Source organism: Oncorhynchus gorbuscha, linkage group LG14 (genome assembly GCF_021184085.1).
Source record: "Oncorhynchus gorbuscha isolate QuinsamMale2020 ecotype Even-year linkage group LG14, OgorEven_v1.0, whole genome shotgun sequence".
NCBI lineage: Eukaryota > Metazoa > Chordata > Actinopteri > Salmoniformes > Salmonidae > Oncorhynchus > Oncorhynchus gorbuscha.
In genome coordinates, this window is record NC_060186.1 from 57,701,607 (window position 1) to 57,723,148 (window position 21,542).

Here is a 21,542-nt window from a genome sequence, read left to right on the forward strand (position 1 = left end):
ATGGAAAAAAGAGTGACCCCAAAACACCCGGGAGAGGACCAACGTGCGAAAGAGGCGAGCTTAACACATCCCCAAAGTGCGCCAGCCCCAACACAAATGCCAGCGAAAGAGGGGAGGGAAGAAGTGATGGAGGGAAGGAGGAAGGGGGAAGGGAGAGAGAGGAGGGGGAGATGGGAGTTCATGGTGCGCTCCTCCTGGGTCGCATTTGGGGCGTTGGGCGGCACGATAGGCAGGATGTTATGGTTTATTTAGCGCTGTAGTGTGGGCGGCGTAGACAAGGTGCATGGTGCCCTCCGCGCCAGTCTCAACGTGATTTATGGCCACGCTGGCAGACACCTCTGTCCACGGGGAAGTCTTTGAAAACGCTGGGAGTGTGTGTGTGTGTCTGAGTGTATGTATGTGTGTCTGAGTGTTTATATGTGCATGTGTGTGTGCGCAGCACTCTGTGTATGTGTGCGTTCATTTGAGTGTATTTTGAAGGATGCAGCTTTGTGGTCCGTGGGCTGCTGGTTTTTAACCTGTAGCTGAAGTGCACTTATGCATGGCCCAACTGAGAATGGATGAGGCAGGGCTCTGATTAATTAAAAACACAGCTCTGAAAATGACATCACATTAAGAGGTAGAACGTTAAAGACAGTGCAGAATATTCAGTTCAACTTCAGTTCGTTATATGATCAGATGATTACGGTCACAAAAAAATGCTTATGTCCACCAATCAACAAGTGTCATCAATGTAAAACATACTATTGGTTAGTTAGTGTAGGTATGTAGGTATGGCCATGTCTGTTGGTGTTCGCATGATTTGTTACAATGGCGTTACCCGAGCCATGAGCTCTCCAAGATTCTAGAATGTTCTCAGTGTGAAAGGTAACAGAGGGGTCAAGAGAGGTTATGGATGACAGGACACTCCAGTCCAAAGGCCTGCTGGGAGCTAGCCCAAACATCCAGACAGGGGGTCAAAGTTCATAGATATAAGTAAACTAGAGGAGGGGGTCCAAATGGTTAGCGAGGTGCAGACTAACAGACCATACACTTAAAGAAAGTTTCACACTCCACATTGCTGCCAGTGATTTATTGGAGAAGCAACGTTTCGGCAACTCTGAGGAAGGTGTTTGTGTGTGCGTGTGTACTATTCTAGTAGGTTGCCTATCATCAGATGAAAGTGAATGTGTGTTTTTAGTGTAAGAGGCACTATTAAGAACTCATTAACCTGTGTTATATTTGAAGTCTCCCGCCCATCGCTCTCTAATGTATTTTCCATAAAGTGTTTTTAGATTTAATTTGGCTTCCCTTTGATTTTACGACCCTCGCCTCTGTTATTGTAGGATATCTTAGCGGTTCCTTGTAATTTAGTTTTATGACACGGCAAATCGAATACAATACACCCCCCCAGGGAGCACTGACCTCCCTTCCAACAAATATAATTACCGACATCACAGAAGCGAAAACAGACCACCGCACGCTTATCTTTAGGCCTACTCATTTTCTACGTCTCACATGTTTGCACGTGCGGGGGCTTACCGGTACGGGCACATCACAGACACGGTGAAAAACAGCTAAATATAGCAGCTGAGGTCTGGAGGTGGATGGGGATGGAAAAGGTGGAAGCCCAGTGTCCAGATCTCCGCTTTGAGCCCAAAGCCAACCCTCAACACACTTCTACGGAGCACAGTGGTGATTTTAGCATCTAAATCTTGGTGGGGCAAAAAACTGAATGTGGAGTGCATGCCAGCAAAGCCACTACACAACACTAAAAAAATACATTAATTGCACTATAATGGTGACTAACGGTGACCACAAACTGTTAGGGCCTACATAAAGCTGTCCCAACAGCAGAGTCCCGACAGCAATCACAACACCTTACCACTGCTACACCTGGCTTTCAGTGGAGCCTTGTCTGACAGCGAAACCCTGTTCATTCAGCCTCATTTACTGCATTAAAAAAACATAGCTGATATGGCTGACTTGCTTAAACAAATGTGGTTTCTACTGACAATTGAGATGTATAAACTATGACATAAGGGAACGACAAGCAGATAAGAGGCAATCCGTAATTTCGAATGAGACATTAATGATCGAGCGACGACGGACATAGTCAATTTATCTATTTGTTCAGCACTTTTGAAATGTACAGCGACAGAATTCAGAACATGGGCCGTTTTAACAGTGTACTCGCTGTACAACAAGTCAGAACCTTAGGATAAATAAAGGGGGCATATAAGCAGACAATGTTCTTACATGCTTAATACATGCTAACTTACATGTTCTTACAATGCTCTTACAATATTCAATGATTACATTTCTCTAAAGCGGGTTATAGGTTACATGTGCACCACCAAGTTAGAACAGTAGGCGAAATTAAGAGGTGAGGCACATTGAATGCCAATTGGGTCTTTGAGTGTCAAAAAAGATACACGTTATATAACACTATTTGATGCGTTAAATAAGCTTTTAATTGAACATGTCAAATAACACAATTCTATTATAGAATGTTGTGTGTGCTGAATTTGAATGTGCAATCCAAGCACCACCACTACTATCAGTAGCACTGTCAAAGCTGTACAAAAAAAGATAGTAAACAAGCATACACCGGCCACAAACGATGTATTTACAATACCGCGTTGGTGAAAATAGACCAAATGATTAGGGTGAGTCACATGGGCTACTAACAGCTTACTACACAACGTAACTTATTATTACTTTCTTATCTACAGGATACATATCTCTCTGGCATCCTACATAATTTATGAACCAGCGTAAGACATTTTTGGACTCAAGTTGTTGTGATGTGCTTGAACAGGAAAGTGGTGCGCCGGTCCTTTGTGGTCAAATTTTGTCATCAAAGAGATTTACAATTCCGAGTTGAATGACTGTTCAAAATGTTTGAACGGTCATTCCCAGTTTCAACGCTTGCAGTTAGCCACTGTCATCTCAGCGATTCCTTACAAACCACTCATTGTTAAATTTGTGATCGCCAAATTGTTGTGTAATGTTTATGTCCAATGGCTGATGAGCACCAATACGTTGTATCTACTGTATATTTTCTCTTCATTATTTCTCTTCATATGACAAGGATTAAAGAGGATTTGCCAGTACACTTGATTCATGATGATGACTGCTATCTAAGATTGTGAAAGTAAGATGTTGACATTATCAGTCCAATCAAAGCCACTGTACATATAATGTGATTTGACGTAATTTCTTTGGCCAATGACCTTGAGCCTTCTTGGAACGACACTTGTAATATAAATCTATGGCAGGACCCAAAGGGCTGAAATGTTGGATGTCTACCCTTTCTAAGAACGTAAGCTTGGTGATTGGGGCGGCAGGGTAGCCTAGTGGTTAGAGTGTTGGACTAGTAACCGGAAGGTTTGCAAGTTCATATCCTGGCCCGCCCCACCACCACAGAAAGCACTGAGCTAGGAGCTGCCTTACTCAATACAACTCAATAAAACAAAAAACAGACTATGTGTATATGTATACACAGCTCCTTTAAAAAGGAAGAGTCCTCCGCAAAATGATCAGTTTCTCCGGTTTTACTATTTATAGGTATGTGTTTGGGTAAAATGAACATTTTAATTTAATTCTATAAACTACTGACAACATTTCTCCCAAATTCCAAATGAAAATATTGTCATTTAGAGAATTTATTTGCAGAAAATGACAACTGGTCAAAATAACCAAAAAGACGCAGTGTTGTCAGACCTCGAATAATGCAAGAAAATAATTATTAATAATTATATTCATTTATTAACAACACAATACTAATGTTTTAACTTAGGAAGAGTTCAGAAATCAATATTTGGTGGAATAACCCTGATTTTCAATCCCAGCTTTCATGCGTCTTGGCATGCTCTCCACCAGTCTTTCACATTGATGTTGGGTGACTTTATGCCTCTCCTGGCGCAAAAATTCAAGCAGCTCAGCTTTGTTTGATGGCTTGTGACCATCCATCTTCCTCTTGATCACATTCCAGAGGTTTTCAAAGGGGTTCAGGTCAGGAGATTGGGCTGGCCATGACAGGGTCTTGATCTGGTGGTCCTCCATCCACACCTTGAGTGGCCTGGCTGTGTGGCATGGAGCATTGTCCTGCTGGAGAAAACATTGGCAGAGCAGAAGGAAGCAAGTTTTCTTCCAGGACAACCTTGTACGTGGCTTGATTCATGTGTCCTTCACAAAGACAAATCTGCCCGAGTCCAGCCTTGCTGAAGCTCCCCAGAACATCAACGATCCTCCACCAAATTTCACAGTGGGTGCGAGACACTGTGGCTTGTAGGCCTCTCCAGGTCTCGCACCCACTGTGACATTTGGTGGAGGATCGGTGATGATCTGGGGGAGCTTCCCTGATTGACAGGTCGCCACTGACAGAGGAGCTTTGACGCACCATGGAGCCACACACAGAAGCAGTGCAGAACTGGACACTTAAAATGCCTTCTTAGTGGTATGGTTTACTGTCGGAAATGCTGGATAATGTCTCTGCAACCTGCAACAGACCCACATAGGAAAGCCACGCCATAGGCAAAATAGTTTTAGAACTCACAGACATAAGATTTGTTTATCCTACCCCAGTACTGCATGGTAAGCCACAAACGTAATATTCTTTATCAGTTGACAAGTGAGAGGTCAACATAAACAATGTTGGTCATTCCTGTGGGTGCTGTGTGTGTTTCAATGACACTTTCTCTTTCTCTTTCTCTCTCTTTCTCAGAGGGGGGGGGGTAAAGGGAGAAGTGATGACAGAGATGTGCTGAGGGGGCTCTTTGTCTTTGAGCACTCTAAACCTCTATATATTTCATGGTGTCATTGTTTGTTTTAAGGACGTTGGCTGGGTTTAATGTAGTTCCAGGGCATTTCAGAGCGTCTCTGCTGAAGCACCTCCAAGGCGTGCAGTGAGCTTCGGTCGGTCGGCTCAGTCCACTGCCTGCCTTGCATAGATTCTCTTTGATTTTGCTCTCCCTACTCTGACAGCAGTTGTGTTCCAGTCTTTCATTTAGTTTGTTGATATATTATTCTGCATTTCAGGTTTTGGCTAAAGAGACACTCTACTGTGTGCTTAAAAACTTCCTGTAGTGCCACATTTTGAAAACCTAAATGTAGATGTCAGTTTGTAATTCTAACTGCAGTTGTAGCACATACAACTTTTTATTTTTATTTTATTTATTTCACCTTTATTTAACCAGGTAGGCTAGTTGAGAACAAGTTCTCATTTGCAACTGCGACCTGGCCAAGATAAAGCATAGCAGTGTGAACAGACAACACAGAGTTACACATGGAATAAACAATTAACAAGTCAATAACACAGTAGAAAAAAATGGGCAGTCTATATACAATGTGTGCAAAAGGCATGAGGAGGTAGGCGAATAATACAATTTTGCAGATTAACACTGGAGTGATAAATGATCAGATGGTCATGTACAGGTAGAGATATTGGTGTGCAAAAGAGCAGAAAAATAAATAAATAAAAACAGTATAAAAACAGTATGGGAATGAGGTAGGTGAAAATGGGTGGGCTATTTTCCTATAGACTATGTAGAGCTGCAGCGATCGGTTAGCTGCTCGGATAGCTGATGTTTGAAGTTGGTGAGGGAGATAAAAGTCTCCAACTTCAGCGATTTTTGCAATTCGTTCCAGTCACAGGCAGCAGAGTACTGGAACGAAAGGCGGCCAAATGATGTGTTGGCTTTAGGGATGATCAGTGAGATACACCTGCTGGAGTGCGTGCTACGGATGGGTGTTGCCATCGTGACCAGTGAACTGAGATAAGGCGGAGCTTTACCTAGCATGGACTTGTAGATGACCTGGAGCCAGTGGGTCTGGCGACGAATATGTAGTGAGGGCCAGCCGACTAGAGCATACAAGTCGCAGTGGTGGGTGGTATAAGGTGCTTTAGTGACAAAACGGATGGCACTGTGATAGACTGCATCCAGTTTGCTGAGTAGAGTGTTGGAAGCCATTTTGTAGATGACATCGCCGAAGTCGAGGATCGGTAGGAAAGTCAGTTTTACTACGGTAAGCTTGGCAGCGTGAGTGAAGGAGGCTTTGTTGCGGAATAGAAAGCCGACTCTTGATTTGATTTTCGATTGGAGATGTTTGATGTGGGTCTGGAAGGAGAGTTTGCAGTCTAGCCAGACACCTAGGTACTTATAGATGTCCACATATTCAAGGTCGGAACCATCCAGGGTGGTGATGCTAGTCGGGCATGCGGGTGCAGGCAGCGATCGGTTGAAAAGCATGCATTTGGTTTTACTCGCGTTTAAGAGCAGTTGGAGGCGAAGATGTAAGGCCTTTGTAAGACCAATTAAGATGTTCAGAAAATTTCTGCAATTTTAATGAGGGTTTGACTGAAGCCATATTTGTTACTGCCTCAGTGAGCTTTTTTTAAATTGCCTATTAATTCTAAGATATGTTTTCTGAACTGAATATCATATTATACAAATAACATGACACACTTCTCCAAGTAGGAGATTGTGTTTATATATATTTTTTATTAGGCTATATCATTTCCCACTACTTCTTTATTCTTATCAACAGGTATATGTCAAAATGTTTTGTGTGTGTGTGTGTGTTTAAAAAAAAAAAAAAAATATGACTCATTCCTCTCAGAGAAGAGTTAGAGAGACATCAGATGTAATTGTTCTGCATTAATTGGATCTTGTTCACAGTATCCAGCGATGCAGTCTAACCCTGCCAGTCAGTCAGTCATCAGTCAGTCAGCCAGCCAGTCAGTCAGTCAGTCATCAGGAAGAAAAGGAGAGGGGCATCACAAGGAACCACAGTCTCACTGTCCTTGTGCCATTTATTCATAACGTGGATGATCAATTTGACTAGTCATTGTGCAGATTCATCCTTTAAATACAGAGGTATAGGCTGTGTTAACACAGAATGACCAATTCTGATCGGTTTCCCAAATATTGGCAAAAGATCTGATAGGTCCAAAATCCCAATTGGCAAAAGATCAGAATTGGGCTGACTGTGTAAACACCGCCTATAGAGTACCACAGTATGAGACATAATAGCCATAAAACCTACTGGTCAAACAAGGAAATGTTTCCAATCGTTTTTCCATCATTCATTTTTTCTATAGGGGACACTTAATATAAGGGCTGTGTTTCGAGTAGGCTTACCTTGGTGAGACGTTTTGAGAACTGTATAATTGTCTCTAGGACAAGGTGACATTTAGCAATATATTTGCTTGTATTTACTCCCAAAAAATGAAATGCTAAATAGCAGCTAATGTGGCTATCATAAAGAACTACAAATGTCATGATGATCTGGAAGAGACTGCCGAGTTGAGGCAAAGGTAACCATCTTTAGATTAACTTTCTAATGTTAGCTAAATGTAGTATTTCATAAATTGTCTACATTTCCTTAAATTGGCAATTCTGTGAACTGTCTTGTGCAATTTCTTTATGGAGACAATGCTTGCTAACAAAGGTGTCAGCTAGAGTTGACGTGTGGGAGCTTGCAGGGATTTGTAGTCTTGCATGATGTCTACTTTGATGCTACTTAGCATTTTCGAATCTGAGAGTAAATAGAGACTAATATATTGATAAAAGTCACCATGTCCGTGAGAGATTTACATGGTTATCAAAATGTCATACCATGGTAAACCTATTTTAAGTGTTGTTTTTTAAAATCCTTACGGGAAAATAAATAGTGGGAAAATGATTGGAACCATTTATTTCCCCGTTTGACCGCTAAGTTTTATGGGTATCATGACACCTCTACCGTGGGACTCAATTGACATAGATAGTAACCTAATCATCCTAATTTCCAAGTACAGTTTTCCTCTTTAAATAAAATCTCTTCCTCTCGCTGACTTTTCTTCATTACAACACATAACATCCAGATGAATGTTTTTCTATTTCCCTTACAGAGCCACCATCATCATCATCGTCGTTGTCACCTGCAGGGCCCTGGTTCTCTAGTGAGCGTGTCTCTGATTACACTTGAATACATCAAGTCGTAAGGTTGTGCATCCTGTTGGGCCTGGTAAGAGTGTGAGACGCCTACTCATTCCCAGCGCTCGCTGCCGTCTCTCTCCTGCTCTCCTCTTCTCTTTTCTCCTCTCCAAGCGAGAACCTTTTTATCCAGGGACCCCGAGACCTTTCTGGAACAAAACAGCTTTTAGTTTTATACCTCTTTCTTTCTCCCTCTCTTTCTCTCTCTCCCTCTCTCTCTCTCTCTCTCTTTCCTCTATTTGCCTGTGTTTTCACAAATAGCACCTCTTTTCTCTCTGTCTCTCTCTCTCTTCTCCCCCCTCTCTCTCCCTTTCTCGCCCCCTCTCTCTCTCTCTCTCTCTCCCTCTCTCACTCTCACTCCCTCTCTCTCTCTCTCTCTCTCTCTCTCTCTCCCTCTCTCACTCTCACTCCCTCTCTCTCTCTCTCTCTCTCTTTCTCTCTCTCCCTCTCTCTCTCTCTCTCACTACATCCCCTCCATCACTCTCTCCTCTGATTATTTTTCGGAGAACTGTGTCTTGTGAAAAGCGCGGAGCGTTGTGGTCAGATAATCATGTCATTATCTGATTGAGAGGTTTTTCTAAGCATCATTGCTTAACAGGCTACTTCCACATGTACTTTTGTCTGTTTATGTTGATGGACCTCCTTATGCCTGTTTCTCAAAACCTGCATGCGTTTCCCAGAATAATGTCATCATAGGTAGTTACCTGGGAAAGCACATTGCACTGTCTTTTAGTTTGTGTTATACAGATCTGAATGTAGACTCCTTGCTGGTTATAAGCCAGTTGGTATTCATGCACTGAGATTCTGGTGAATGTGTATGAATAGTCTACACATTTTTGATGATTGATAATAGAATAAATGAAATGTACTTATCATGAAATAATTCAATAATAACAATAGCCATACAGTTAAATAAAAAAATTACTTTGCTATGTATAGCAATGTGGTGTGTAATTGTGTCAGGTAAAAATAATTGTATAATTAATAATAATAGTAATACATAATAATGATAATAATAATACACAAGAATGATGATAATAATAATATGAATAATACATTTTAATAGTAATTAATACTCCTTATTGTAATTAAATCAGCATCCAAAATGTTTTTCTCTTGAGACCCGTTGTTGGGCAAAATTAGTAAGGAGGCCAGTGACCCATCTCAGAATTCCTCCCTGCCTGACTTGTGCGCGCGCCTATTACCAAGACCAGCCAGCCGATTATAGTTTAAAATGTACGTTAATAAAACCTCTGGGAGAAAAGCATGTTTTCATTCTCTCCCTTAATGCCTCCTCCCGTGTTGATCCACCAACTCAATCCCTAATAAATATGTCAATAAAGTCACCCATCAGCGCGTAATGCGCCGCTTATCAGCCGTGGCCATCAAGGTGGTGATGCGGCACACTCGACAAAAATGAAAAAATTTGTTTGAAATAAATAGTGTTGATCCATCTGGAATGGACCGAGATAAGAGGTGCCAGTGTTAACGAACACGTTTCCGCTACACCTCATCCGAGTCTTCCTTTTCCAAACACAGTCTATTTAATGTCCCGGCCTGTTTTTCCATGGAGCGTACGCACCGAGGGCACCGTGGGGAGATGAAGCCAAATTAACTGGCCGAGTTGGGGAGCGGGGGACGGGACACCTGCTTTGGAAAAGAGACTCCAGACACTAAAGTTCGCTGACTTCATTAAAATTTATTCACCCTCAAAAACACTTGCTTGCGACATGGAAAAGAGACTCGCCTTTCCTTTTTGGCATTTGACAGAAAGACATTGGAAAATCATAAGACTTCTGATTAAGCACGTCGGAATCCTGTTTATGTAATGGATAGTTCGTTTTATTATAGCAGGCATAATGGACTGAAAAAAGTGGACTGTAACTTTGCATCTAAGGGTTTAAAAACAACAGCTGTAGCTACATAAAAATAGGTGCAATTTATATTGGATTCAAGATAGCTCAGACACACCTGATGAGTAATGTTTCGTTTCATTAACATTAGAATTACATACTACAAATACTACTACTACTACTACTACTAATAATAATAATAATAATACTAATAATTTACACTTATGCTATGTTTAAAACTCCTAGAAATAGAAATGCAGGCCACATAGGCTACACGTAGCCTATATAGGCCTGCACATTGACGCTAACCACATTCCAGATTCCTATGAAATCGTATTAAGAGTGATGTCAGTGCATGTAACAGTAGGAGTAGAGTATAATGTGGTAGTCTATAACGTCCATTTTCCGTTAATGTTGCAGAGTGACAGTCATGGATGTTCTTCCTCCACAAAATATTATGCATAACGAGGAGCCTGCTGAATTTTGTTCTAACATACGGCTCAATAACATTATAAATCGTGTATCAAATGAAACAAGGGCCTGATTCTATTCACACATTTTGTGTACTATATATATATATATATAATTTAGGGAGGAATCTTATAATAATAGAACACGTACGGAACTAGGGCTAACGACAGAGTGTTTTACAGAACACCGGTTCAAATATCTACTACAAACACGCGTGAAAATGGTACACTGAAATATAGGTTATTAATCTAAAATATTTCGAAGTGAATACCATGTCAATTCAATTGATTAGGTGCTGATTAGTTGTTACAGGTGTCTCGAGTTAAAATATGCAGAAGGGAAAAAGTAAGGTTAAGAATTCCAACGGGCATAGTCAAATCTTTGCAAACTTAACGCCTATAGGCTACTGCCTGAATATCAAATATAAAACATGAAATGTGAGGATTATAATTTAACATCTAAATTGATCATTTCAATGCATTATAACGACACAGACTGATATTTGCTCAGTTATAAATATAGTATTAATATACAGTGAAAAGAGAGATGGAATTTTGTTTAAATGAGTCTCACTCTGACCTGTGAATTAAATAAAAGTTAGGCCTAACACAAACTCGCATTTGAGATGGCTCCAGCCCGTGTTATCAGGCAATAAGCTAATAATCACACACGGTTTGACATTCCATGATATAATGTAGTCAAGCCTTATCATGTTGCTCTGTGGTCGGTAAATCAAACGAGGGTAGTGATATATCGACACCATGCCTTTCTGAGCCCCCGCGCCCAATGCCATATTAAACCCCAGGCCTCTGGAGACGCACGTATCCAATATAGAATAGCCTACAAATAACACGCCAATGTTCATATCTTATCGTTGTTACAAGCATAATGTTGCACAAAACAGCCATACAAACCCAATAAGCCCAATTGAGATATGACAATGGAATCTCTTATTGAATGGCAAACTTGGGGGGAAAAATCTAAATGAAAAGTTGTTGCGTAAAATGAGTGCGAAATGTGTGTTTTAATGGATACTGTTTTACATGAGTTCAAATGACATAAACACCTATTCGTGACATAAAATCTCTTAATTCAGTGTCTTAAAATATGAACCATTATCATATGTGCACAACAATATGTGCATAACATTAATGTTTATGCAAAACATTATCGACAGAATCAAAAAACGATAAGCCACTTCAAAATGATATTTTCTTACATATTCACTCACTGATTTGTAAAGAAAGTGATAAGTAAGAGGTTTTTTTGCCTGTCGGAGTCCCATTCCTCGGTCAAGTTTAGTGCGTTGTACTCCTCCCGGACCCGATGGACAGTTCTTATTGGTAGGTACGAACCGTTACATCACCAAGCTTATGACGCGCCGTCTTCCTGTTTCCTTCAGCTGTGTCTTAAAGTGAATCTTGTTGGTGGAGGAGAGCTCGAGCATCAAAGCTCTGCATCGCGTGCGCCTCGGAGACAGACACTCACACCAGCTGCTACGACATCACCGCCACAGTCTTTCAGTCTCGAGAGGAGAGGATAGAGGAGAGCGGCGGAAAATAGCTATTTTATGTATTTTTTTCTGTTCTACGCGCACGCTTATCACTCACTTTACTCTTGCTCTTCCTTCCCCGAGCAATTATAATATTCAACGTCTCCCGGGGGAAGACTGCATATTCACTTTCAGCAGTAAAAAGGAGCTCGCTTTTCTCTTCATCTGCGGGGTAAGTAACCTTGTCCTCAGATACCTCCCTCTTGTTCTTTTGCGTCGCGTGCGCTCGGTGGGCGGAAAAAAATAAACAAATCAAAATGATAAACAGCGGAATATATTCTGATGAAAGACAACGTTAACTTTACGATATTATTTGACTGAATTGTTTTTCTTTCACTTAAAGTGTGACAAAGATGCGTAATTTTTATGAAGATGATGTGTGGATGAATTTATCCTTCTAAATCGCTGGCAGACAGATCATTTCTAACTTTTAAAAGTAAGTTACTGTCTTTTAAAGTTTGGTCAATTTTAAATAAATGTTTTTTTTTGCATATAAAGACGCTCAAGGCTGTCTGAGTTGGTTTGATTTGATCGAAGACTGAAGTCTATTATCTTTTCATCGGTGTCGGCTACACCAGTCATTTTCGTTGGCATATGGTCTTTGTTCCGATAAACGTTTTTCTTTCATGTCTATTTTTATTCGTCCAGTGTTATTTAGTAGGAACGTGTATCGTTTCGATGTAAACAAGCTTGTCTTTATCGTTTTTAATATCTGAAATATAACATATCAGATAGGCTAGATGTGATCTACTCTTTGAATTGTAGCCTATATACATGTTTCAGTCTATCTAATAGGTGCGTGTACTGTTTCCCTGGTATATTTTTTTGTAGTGCGCTCGCTGCTTGAGTTTATGTTTGTGCCAAGAACCGTACAATTTTGACGGGGGAAAAACGTCCCAAGTGTACACTATGGAGACAACAGGGATATTTGGCACAGAGGCGCACAACCCCGTCACCCCGCTCTCACCATTTTTGGTGCCTAAAGTCTAGCAGGCCTTATTGTTGTCATATTTAGAATTTTCAGTCATAGACTAGACTTGCTTGAATAGGTTACTTTACTCTGTTACAAATCCAAAGGGGTTATGAACTTTTCTTTTAGTTTAGCTTTGTCCTTCACGGTGCCCGGTTCTCACTCTCTCAGAGTTTGAAAGATCCTGGGAAAAGAAGCGAGGGGGAGTTAAAAGGGCTCGAGAGACGAGCATAGCTCATTGTTCAACTGCGGTCATATTTCCTTGAAATTGTTGAAAGGTCTTCCAAGAGATAGACTGCGCATGGGCAATGGGGGACAGGTGCGCCGTCGGAAAAGACAGGTGCTGGCGGCTCTATTTTGAGCGATAACGACATAGCCCATTGTTAAGGTCTTGTGGCGCTTAAGTCAAGGTTTTCTTGGAGATATATCACCCTTGTTTGCACTTATGGAGATGGATGGTTAGAGAGAGTTGAGCCAGAGCCATTTATCAGAGTCAAACAAAGACATGGTTTTATTATAGACCAAAATTGGCTTAGTCTGTGTAATATATTTCCTTTTGTTTTGCCACAAAATATGTCAAGCTTTCCCAACCTTGTTTCTTTTTCCTTGAGCTACAGCAATAATGTGCTAGTTTGATATATTTCTGTATCTCAACATAAGTTACTCCATCTTACTGCTCGTTTTTCTTGTATTGCTTAACAACACAGTAATAAGACTATCTAAAAAAAGTTTATATTTAAAGTGGTGTGTGTGTGCGTGCGTGCATGTGTGTGTGTGTGTCCGTGCGCGTGTGTGTGTGCTTGTGTGTGTATGTCTACGTGTGTATTAGAAAAGAAAGTGATGCTTGTTATGCATGGTTAAGGTAGTATGGTATATATGAAATTGTCATATACTATAGCTGATTCATAGAGTCCCAAGTGACGATAAAGATGGGACGGTCAGACAGTCAGACTTTTCCTGTGGCCCCATTTTTAATATCCATATCTGATTGGTTTAAGAAGATATAAATATTTGTTTAAAAAAATGACTTTGTCTCTCAAAATATGCCTTGACATCTCATCTGATAAGTGACAGTGTATTTGCATTGTCAATTTGATTGTACTTGTACTAAAATCTTAAATAGTATTTGACAGATTTGAATGTATAGATTTGAATGAATGTTCTCTAGTAAGAGATCACACAACCTTCAATCTTCAAAAAGCCGATTCACTCGATACGTATGTTATTAATATAGATATCCTATTAGATTGTCTCCCTGCTGTTTCACTTAATATTTATTTTGGTAGTGTTCCTGATAGGATCCGGGTTTGAGGAAAAGGATCTCCAGGATGCAGTCTGGTTATCTTGCACGATATTGTCTATACAGGTACTCAATATTTGAGATGAGGAATGTGAAATAATATCATAAAATTATTCTCAAATTTCATGTAAAAGTAATTTTTTCTCTCTCTATTGACAGTGAATGTTAATTCATTCTGTAAATACACTGAATAAAAGCCCCATACCACTGACAAAAGACTGCATGCGTAGCTGTCAGCCGATGCTTACATAGCAGTACTGATGCTGTCTGGATTGCGACAAAATGTTTCCTTTCATAAAGGCATTAGGTTTTTGTTCAAGCGCTTTAAGTTGCTCCTTGGCAGAGTTGACCCATGTGACCCGTTCATTAGAGCAGAATTAACCAGCTTTGCTAGATGAAAAGACAAGCAAAAAGCCATAGAAGTGAGCCCCTACTGGCACAAAATCAACAAGCTTATTTATCTGTATTTATGTCGTTTTTCTATTATTGTTTAATTTAAGATTGTGATATTCTGATTCATTTGGCTGGAAGAAGTTCCCCTCCAGAATAGCTGACAGTGCGAGTGTGTGGATTCGATCAGGGTGCAATTTAAGAAGCGGTCTGGAAATAGGCTTTATGTTTATGGCACATTGTGATAAACGTACTATAATACTTGCAATAGGGGTGATATGTCGTTTGGGTGAATATAGTTCATGTACTACATACACTTAATGAATTGCTTTCGATATGAGCGTCTTCTAATCTAAAGTAATAAAATGTAGCCTAAAATGTAAATGACGTAGTGATGACTTTAGGAGAGGAGATTATAATTAAGACTGCAACAGTTTACTGAGTCTTTATGGCATCCTCAATCCAACCTCAGCCTTTCTCTTTAGTCTCTGACTTAATGCTTTTCTGCACCGGCTTGAAGCGCACAAACATGGAAATGAGGACAAGTACTTAAATAATTATCATAATGTTATGCAGCTTTTTGTTGCGTGGGAACTGGTTCAGTGTTACACAGGGAGGCAGCGTGAAACAGGGGACAGACAGGGGAAAATGTAGGCTGCGTCTGAAATGACACTTTATGCCCTATATAGTGCACTACTTTTGACTAGAGCCCTATGGGCCCTGATGAAAAGTAGTGCACTATACAGGGAATAGGGTGCCATTTGTTAGGACTTTGCCCTGGAATGCAAAGACAAGGCCTAGTTCTGACCCCATCACTCCAGCCTTCTGCTCTCTCTTCTCCCTACAGTCATTAGTTATGTGGTCTAAATGGAATCATGTAGTCGACAGTCGATGCCGCCTGTCCTCAGGTATTGCATCTAGTCTTGAGATAAAACCGTATCGCTGGTACATTTTTATACAGTGGAGTGATGTCACTCTCTGGAGCACTGCTATTCAATTATTTCTACATTTGGTAGTAGGAATATTAGGACTTTATTTATTTATTTATATTAGAAAATAGATTTAATGTCAATATAGTGACATTTTAAAGTAAATGATCCATCCCCTTCAATGAATCCATACATGTGTCCTTTCTGTTTTCTTGCTGCCAGGTGTTATTCAGCAGCGGTCCTAGAGGAGTGGCTTTGTGGGATATGGCCCAATAGCAGCAGCCCGTGATGCCGGACCATGACAGCGACTCCCTCCTGAGCAGACAGACCAAGAGAAGACGTGTGGACATCGGTGTGAAGAGGACAGTGGGCAGCACCGCCGCCAACACAGCAGCAGCTACAACCAGCGCCGACATTGCCTGCGCCAAAGCAGCCATCTTCAGTGCCATGAACTCTCTCAACTCCCACCACCACAGCTCCGACGCAGACTCCACAGACTGCTCCATGGTGCAGCCACACGGCCCCACTGGGGTCGTCACAGCAACCGACAGCGACTCCAAGTCCAACGTGCTCCGGAAGCTCCTGAAGAGAGCCAACTCGTACGAAGATGCCATGATGCCCTTCCCTGGTGCCACCATCATCTCCCAGCTCCTCAAGAGCAACATGGCCAAGAATGGAGGAGGAGAGAGAGGAGAGAGAGGGGAGAGGGGGGAGAGAGGAGAGAGAAGAGACGGGGGGTTCCCCGGGTCGGGCCTCTCAAGTGGGGGTTCCGAAGCTCCCCAGGAGGACGCCTGCAGTAACTCGTCTCAGGACAGCCCCCAAGAGTGCCTCTCCCCCTTCGGCCGCCCCTCGGCTCTTGGTGCCTTCGACCTAGAGCGCCTCAACGATGAGCACCTGCGGGCCAAACGCGCCCGCGTGGAGAACATCATTCGAGGCATGAGCCACTCGCCCAGCGTGGTGGTGCCCGCACGCCATCACGGAGAGCGGGACCGTGAACGGGAACAACGTGAACGGGAGAGGGAGCGAGAGATGGACGGGAACAGGGAGATGGAGATGGACTGCCCCCCACAGCCGCCTAGCCCCAGGGGAGAGGTGTGCAGCCGGGAGAACAAGAGGAAGCAGCGCCTGCCCCAGCAGCAGCAGCAGAGCTTCACCCAGCTGGTGTGCCAGCGTAAAGAGCAAAAGCAGGAGGAGCGCAGGCAGCTGAAGCTGCAGCTGGAGGACATGCAGAAGCAGCTGCGCCAGCTGCAGGAGAAGTTCTTCCAGATCTATGATTCCACCGACGATTCTGAGCACGACCTGGCTCACGACCTGGGCAACATGTCTGAGGACAGCGCCGGGAGGTCCGATGCTGGGGGAGATGACCGGGCAGACCGCTCCGACAACGAGATGTCAGACCTGGACCCAGGACACTTCCTGGACCGGGCCAGGGCATTGCTCCAGGAGCAGGCCCTGTTGGCGGAGGGTAACAAGCCCAGGAGAGAGGGGCTGGTCCGGGGGAAAGGTCCTGGTCAGGGTCCTTCCTCCTCCATGCACCATGCGGAGGGCAAGCAGCTGGCTGAGACGCTGAAACAGGAGCTCAACTCAGCCATGAACCAGGTGGTGGACACGGTGGTCAAGGTGTTCGCCAAGCCCCCACGCCCCGCACCCCCCCAGGTCTTCTCGCCCCTCCCCATGCCCCCAGAGAGGTTCGGGGTCAACGGTGAGGGCCCCAACTTCCACACAGCCAACCAGCGCCTGCAGTGCTTTGGTGACGTCATCATTCCCAACCCCCTGGACTCGTTCGGTGGCATGCCCATGCCTGGCGCCAACGACCAGACAGAGGCGCTGCCCCTAGTGGTGAGGAAGACTCAGACAGAACACCATCACCAGTCCTCAGCTGTGGGCGCCCACGGGGGCCACCACCACCCTTCCCTGCACCCCTCCTCCCTCTCTGCCTCCATGGGATTCAGCCCCCCGTCTTTCCGCCACCCCTTCCCCCTGCCTCTCATGGGCTACCCCTTCCCGAGCCCCCTGGGCCCACCCTCCGGGGGTTACCCAGGGAAGGACCACTCCTCCCCAGACTCCATGGACCTGTCCAGGGAGACCACCAGCCTGCGGACCAAGATGTCTTCAGTGCATCACATGGGGCACCACCACAGGTCGCTCTCTCCCAGCCACCCCGGGAGCACCGCAGAGGGGCTCTCCCTGTCCCTCATCAAGTCAGAGTGTGGAGACATGAGCGACATGAACGACATCTCACCATACTCAGGCAGCACCGTATCCTTCACCACACTGAGGGAGGGAGGGAGGGAGGGAGGTAGGTCGGGACTTGAGTAGGAGAGTGAGTTAGAGATGCTATAGATGGGGTACTTGTTCATCTTAGATATTATCAGACATTGTTATGACTATTGCATATTATTGCTAAATCACCAAACTTATTGCTTTTCCTGTTCTCTCCAAAATTACTGTATTATATCCCCTTCTCTCTTCAAAGTGATTAAATGTACTCTAGTCACCTACGTATCACTTTACCATTGGTCAGATAATGTCTCTGTGACATTTCTAGCCCTGATTCCCATTTGACACATGACTGAAAGAGACAAAAGCTATAGCAGGCTGAAGTTGAGCACAACGGCTGTCTATAGTGACTCCAATAGTTTACCCCTGGGTGCCCCAATCATGGCCTGCAGATAAAGAGCTAATGTCCCTATGGGAGGATCACATTCACCCTAGTGGGACTGGAGCCTAAAAGCCTCCACTAATCCACTAGTCTTTACATACACATTTCACTCATAAAGCTTCCATAGCACTTATTTCTCTATCCCTGATCATTTAATGTCTATGCTATGGTTTATGGTATATGGTTTAACAAACTAGCTACTAGTGAGAATTAACCGTGAGTGCATCTTTGTTTTTCTTGTCTTAAAGCATCTAAGATTGATGTTAGGGTATAGCTACTGTATGTTAGTGTTGATGTGTGTCTGTGTTGTGATCGCCTCAGGGCACGGCCTTTGTGTGTGTGTGTGTAGGAGATATGGGTTTGCCTGAGGACTCAGTAAAGATGTGTATTTATGGCCACCTGTGTTTCCTCATGTCTCTTATCATCCCCACATTGTAAAAAGGAACAATCGGCGTCGTTGCTTTTCTCTTTTCTCCGTTTCATAAAGATCTGTCAACAGCCTGGGGGGGCCTTCAGCTGTTGCTCGGCACCCAAATACTCCTTCTTTTTCTCTCTCCCTCCCAGTCTTTTCTTTTGAAGCGGACGTTAAACAGGTGTTTTCGGCGAGCTGTTTGCCTTTCATTACGGCACCTTGTCCTGTCTTCTGACCCAAGAGTTGGCTCTTCCCAGAGATCTATAATCATCTGCTCTGTCACTCCCAATGGAGGGATGAAGAGAGAGAGAGAATCAGACGTGGGAGGGAGGTAGAGAGAAAGAGAATAAAACAATTAAAATAATAACCAAATAATCCAGATGCTGTTGCTTCTATTGTGGTGTTAATTCTTTTGGGGCATTAACAGATGTCCCATTAATGGAAAGAATAGTGAGAACAACGCGGCCATGTGATACACCTTGTTTTCTTCTCATCTTTGGTCCATTTCACTGCTTTGAAAAACACTGGTTGGGTGTTGATTGTTTACGCCAGTTTTAGAAGTTAACAATCAATGTTATTTTTTCTGACTTTGAATGTGAGTCGTACTGTTTACAGTGACAGTTGGTAGTCTTAATACAATAGTAATAGCAGTGATAGAAGTCATTGTAGTACTAGAACTAAAGATGGCACAGATTGTCAGACATTTTTTGGGGTGCGTTAAAGTTCACCGGCGTTCCGCACCGTTGCGCAGCAGATGGCTGCCATCAATTTCCTCATTTGTTCTCTGACTCTGAGTATCTTGTCCTTACACCTGGAATGAGGAAGTGAAGCATCTATTTCCTCTCATGACTTTGGGGTTTTGGGGAAGTGCTGTAGTGAATGATGATGTCTTGTCAGATGTGCTCAGATAACACTCGGCCAGCTGGTACAAGGAAACCATCATGGCTAAATAATAGCTGTGTGTCACCCCAAGTCCAATCACTATTACATTTGCAAGCTGTGAGAGAAATAAATTCATCAAGAGAATCATGTGTCTGTAGATCTATGCAACTTAAAAATCCTTCATTTCGTTATATATCAATGTAATCTCCTGTAATGTTGTGATTGTCCTTAGTTGTGAATTCATTTGTATTTAGAAGCGAGAGCGTAGTAGTGTCTTTGAGAAAGCCCAGTCTTATCAGTCTGACAGCTGAAATCCACCTTGCCATACTTGAAGAGAACAGCCCTGTCCCACTCTGCCCAATGTCTCTTTCTCCTCTCTCTTTTCTCTCTCTTTTCTCTCTATTTTCTCTTGCTTTTCTCTCTCTTTTCTCTCTCTTTTCTCTCTCTTTCTCTCTCTCTCTCTCTCTCTCTCCCTCTCTCTCTCACTTCTCTCTCTTTCTCTTTCTCTCACTCTCTGAGGGGCCATTGTACCCCTCGCTCTTGAAGCAGATGGTGTGGTGTGGAGAGTGGAGTGCTGCTCTTTTGGCCAGGCCTGTTGGAGTCGGGCTAGCCTGCCAGGGTTCTCCCCATAGGCCCTCCCTCCCTCCCTCCCTCCCTCCCTCCCTCCCTCCCTCCCTCCCTCCCTCCCTCCCTCCCTCCCTCCCTCCCTCCCTCCCTCCCTCCCTCCTCCCTCCCTCCCTCCCTCCCTCCCTGCCTATAGATGGCTTCCATACAGCCCTCTCTCTCTTTCCTCTTCCTGAGCCAGCAGACAATACTAGGCCTGGAGGACCTGATCCATGATCCAGCTTGGTTCACGGTCCCTGGTTTTTAAAGGGGGGCCCTGGGTAACCCTGAAGTCAAGGGCACTCCCATCTCCCAGCACATACCTTCCTTGTCAAATGCATGATTCTTGAGTGATTGTCATGACACCCTATTATTGAGTGTAGAAACAGTATCTAATTAAAAGGTGCAACCATAGCTATATAGATGTGCAATCCACAATGAATCGGTATTATGACATCGTCTTACATACAGACTTACAGAGTAGCCCTTTCATTTGCGGTTCAAGAGATAATAGTTACTACTGATTGCTTCTGCTCGAGGAGAGAGACCTTTTTAATTTGTCTCTGAGTTTTATTTGTGCCCCTCCCCCCCTCATCTCCTTTCAATGTCTTAGCCGCAGATTGATATCAGCTGAATTATACGGCTGTTAATTCACCGTGGAAATGGTTTGGGCCAGTCCGCAGCGCAGATGTGTTCCAGGGACGCAGCGCCCATCGCTGGCTGGGTTCACTGCCTTGGCAACCCTCATCCTTCTCCTCCTCCTCCTCCACCCTCCTCCTCCTCCTCCCCCCCCCTTCTCCTCCCTCCCTCCTACTCCCTCCCTCCCTCCCTCCCTCCCTCCCTCCCTCCCTCCCTCCCTCCCTCCCTCCCTCCCTCCCTCCCTCCCTCCCTCCCTCCCTCCCTCCTCCTCCTCCTCCTCTTGCACCTCCCTCCCCTCCCTCCTCCTCCTCCTCCTCCTCCTCCTCCTCCCTCCTCCTCCTCCTCCTCCTCCTCCTCCTCCTCCTCCTCCTCCTCCTCCTCCTCCTCCTCCTCCCTCCCTCCCTCCTCCTGCTCCTCCTCCTCCTCCCCCTCCTCCCTCCCTCCCTCCTCTTCCTCCTCCTGCTCCTCCTCCTCCTCCTCCCCCTCCACCCTACTCCTCCTCCTCCACCCTCCTTCTCCTCCTCCACCCTCCTCCTCCCCCTCCTCCTCCCTCGCTCCTACTCCCTCCCCCTCCTGCTCCTCCTCCTCCCCCTCCTCCTCCTCCCTCCCTCCTCCTCCTCCTGCTCCTCCTCCCCCTCCTCCTCCCTCCCTCCTCTTCCTCCTCCTCCTCCTGCTCCTCCTCCTCCTCCTCCTCCTCCTCGTCCCAAGGTTTGGCAGCACTAGGGAGGCTGGAGGCTGGAGGAGGAGCAGAGAAAGGAGGGGGTGTAATTGAGGTTGGAACGGCTCTATCGTTCAAGGTGCCCCCCCCCCCCAAACCACCATCCCACCCTCTTTTCTCCCGAGACTTCCCTTGGAAAACCTTGGTCTCCAAAATCTATGATGTGTGTATTTTAAATGAATAAGGTCTACTGCTCTGTT

At 44.1% G+C, this 21,542-nt stretch overlaps 1 protein-coding gene and 1 long non-coding RNA gene across 4 annotated transcripts in view; one reads left to right on the top strand and one right to left on the bottom strand.

Moving 5' to 3' along the window:
- Window positions 1-6,778: 6,778 nt before the first annotated feature.
- LOC123995199 lies at window positions 6,779-12,839 on the bottom strand. Its single transcript, XR_006831790.1, has 2 exons — window positions 11,517-12,839; window positions 6,779-8,110 (listed from the first exon to the last, which is right to left on the bottom strand). It is a non-coding gene; the product is annotated as an uncharacterized LOC123995199 (long non-coding RNA).
- The window catches only part of LOC123995198 (prospero homeobox protein 1-like), a 47,272-nt gene continuing 37,385 nt past the window's right edge, over window positions 11,656-21,542 (top strand). Inside the window, exons 1-2 of one of the 3 annotated variants that reach the window (XM_046298622.1) lie at window positions 11,656-12,009; window positions 15,649-17,685. In XM_046298622.1, coding sequence (XP_046154578.1) covers window positions 15,715-17,685 — 1,971 coding nt within the window. In that variant the 5' untranslated portion in view covers window positions 11,656-12,009; window positions 15,649-15,714. Of the gene's footprint in view, window positions 12,010-12,092; window positions 12,274-14,023; window positions 14,174-15,648; window positions 17,686-21,542 lie in introns of those variants that run through there. The other 2 variants (XM_046298623.1, XM_046298624.1) reach the window with 2 other exon arrangements.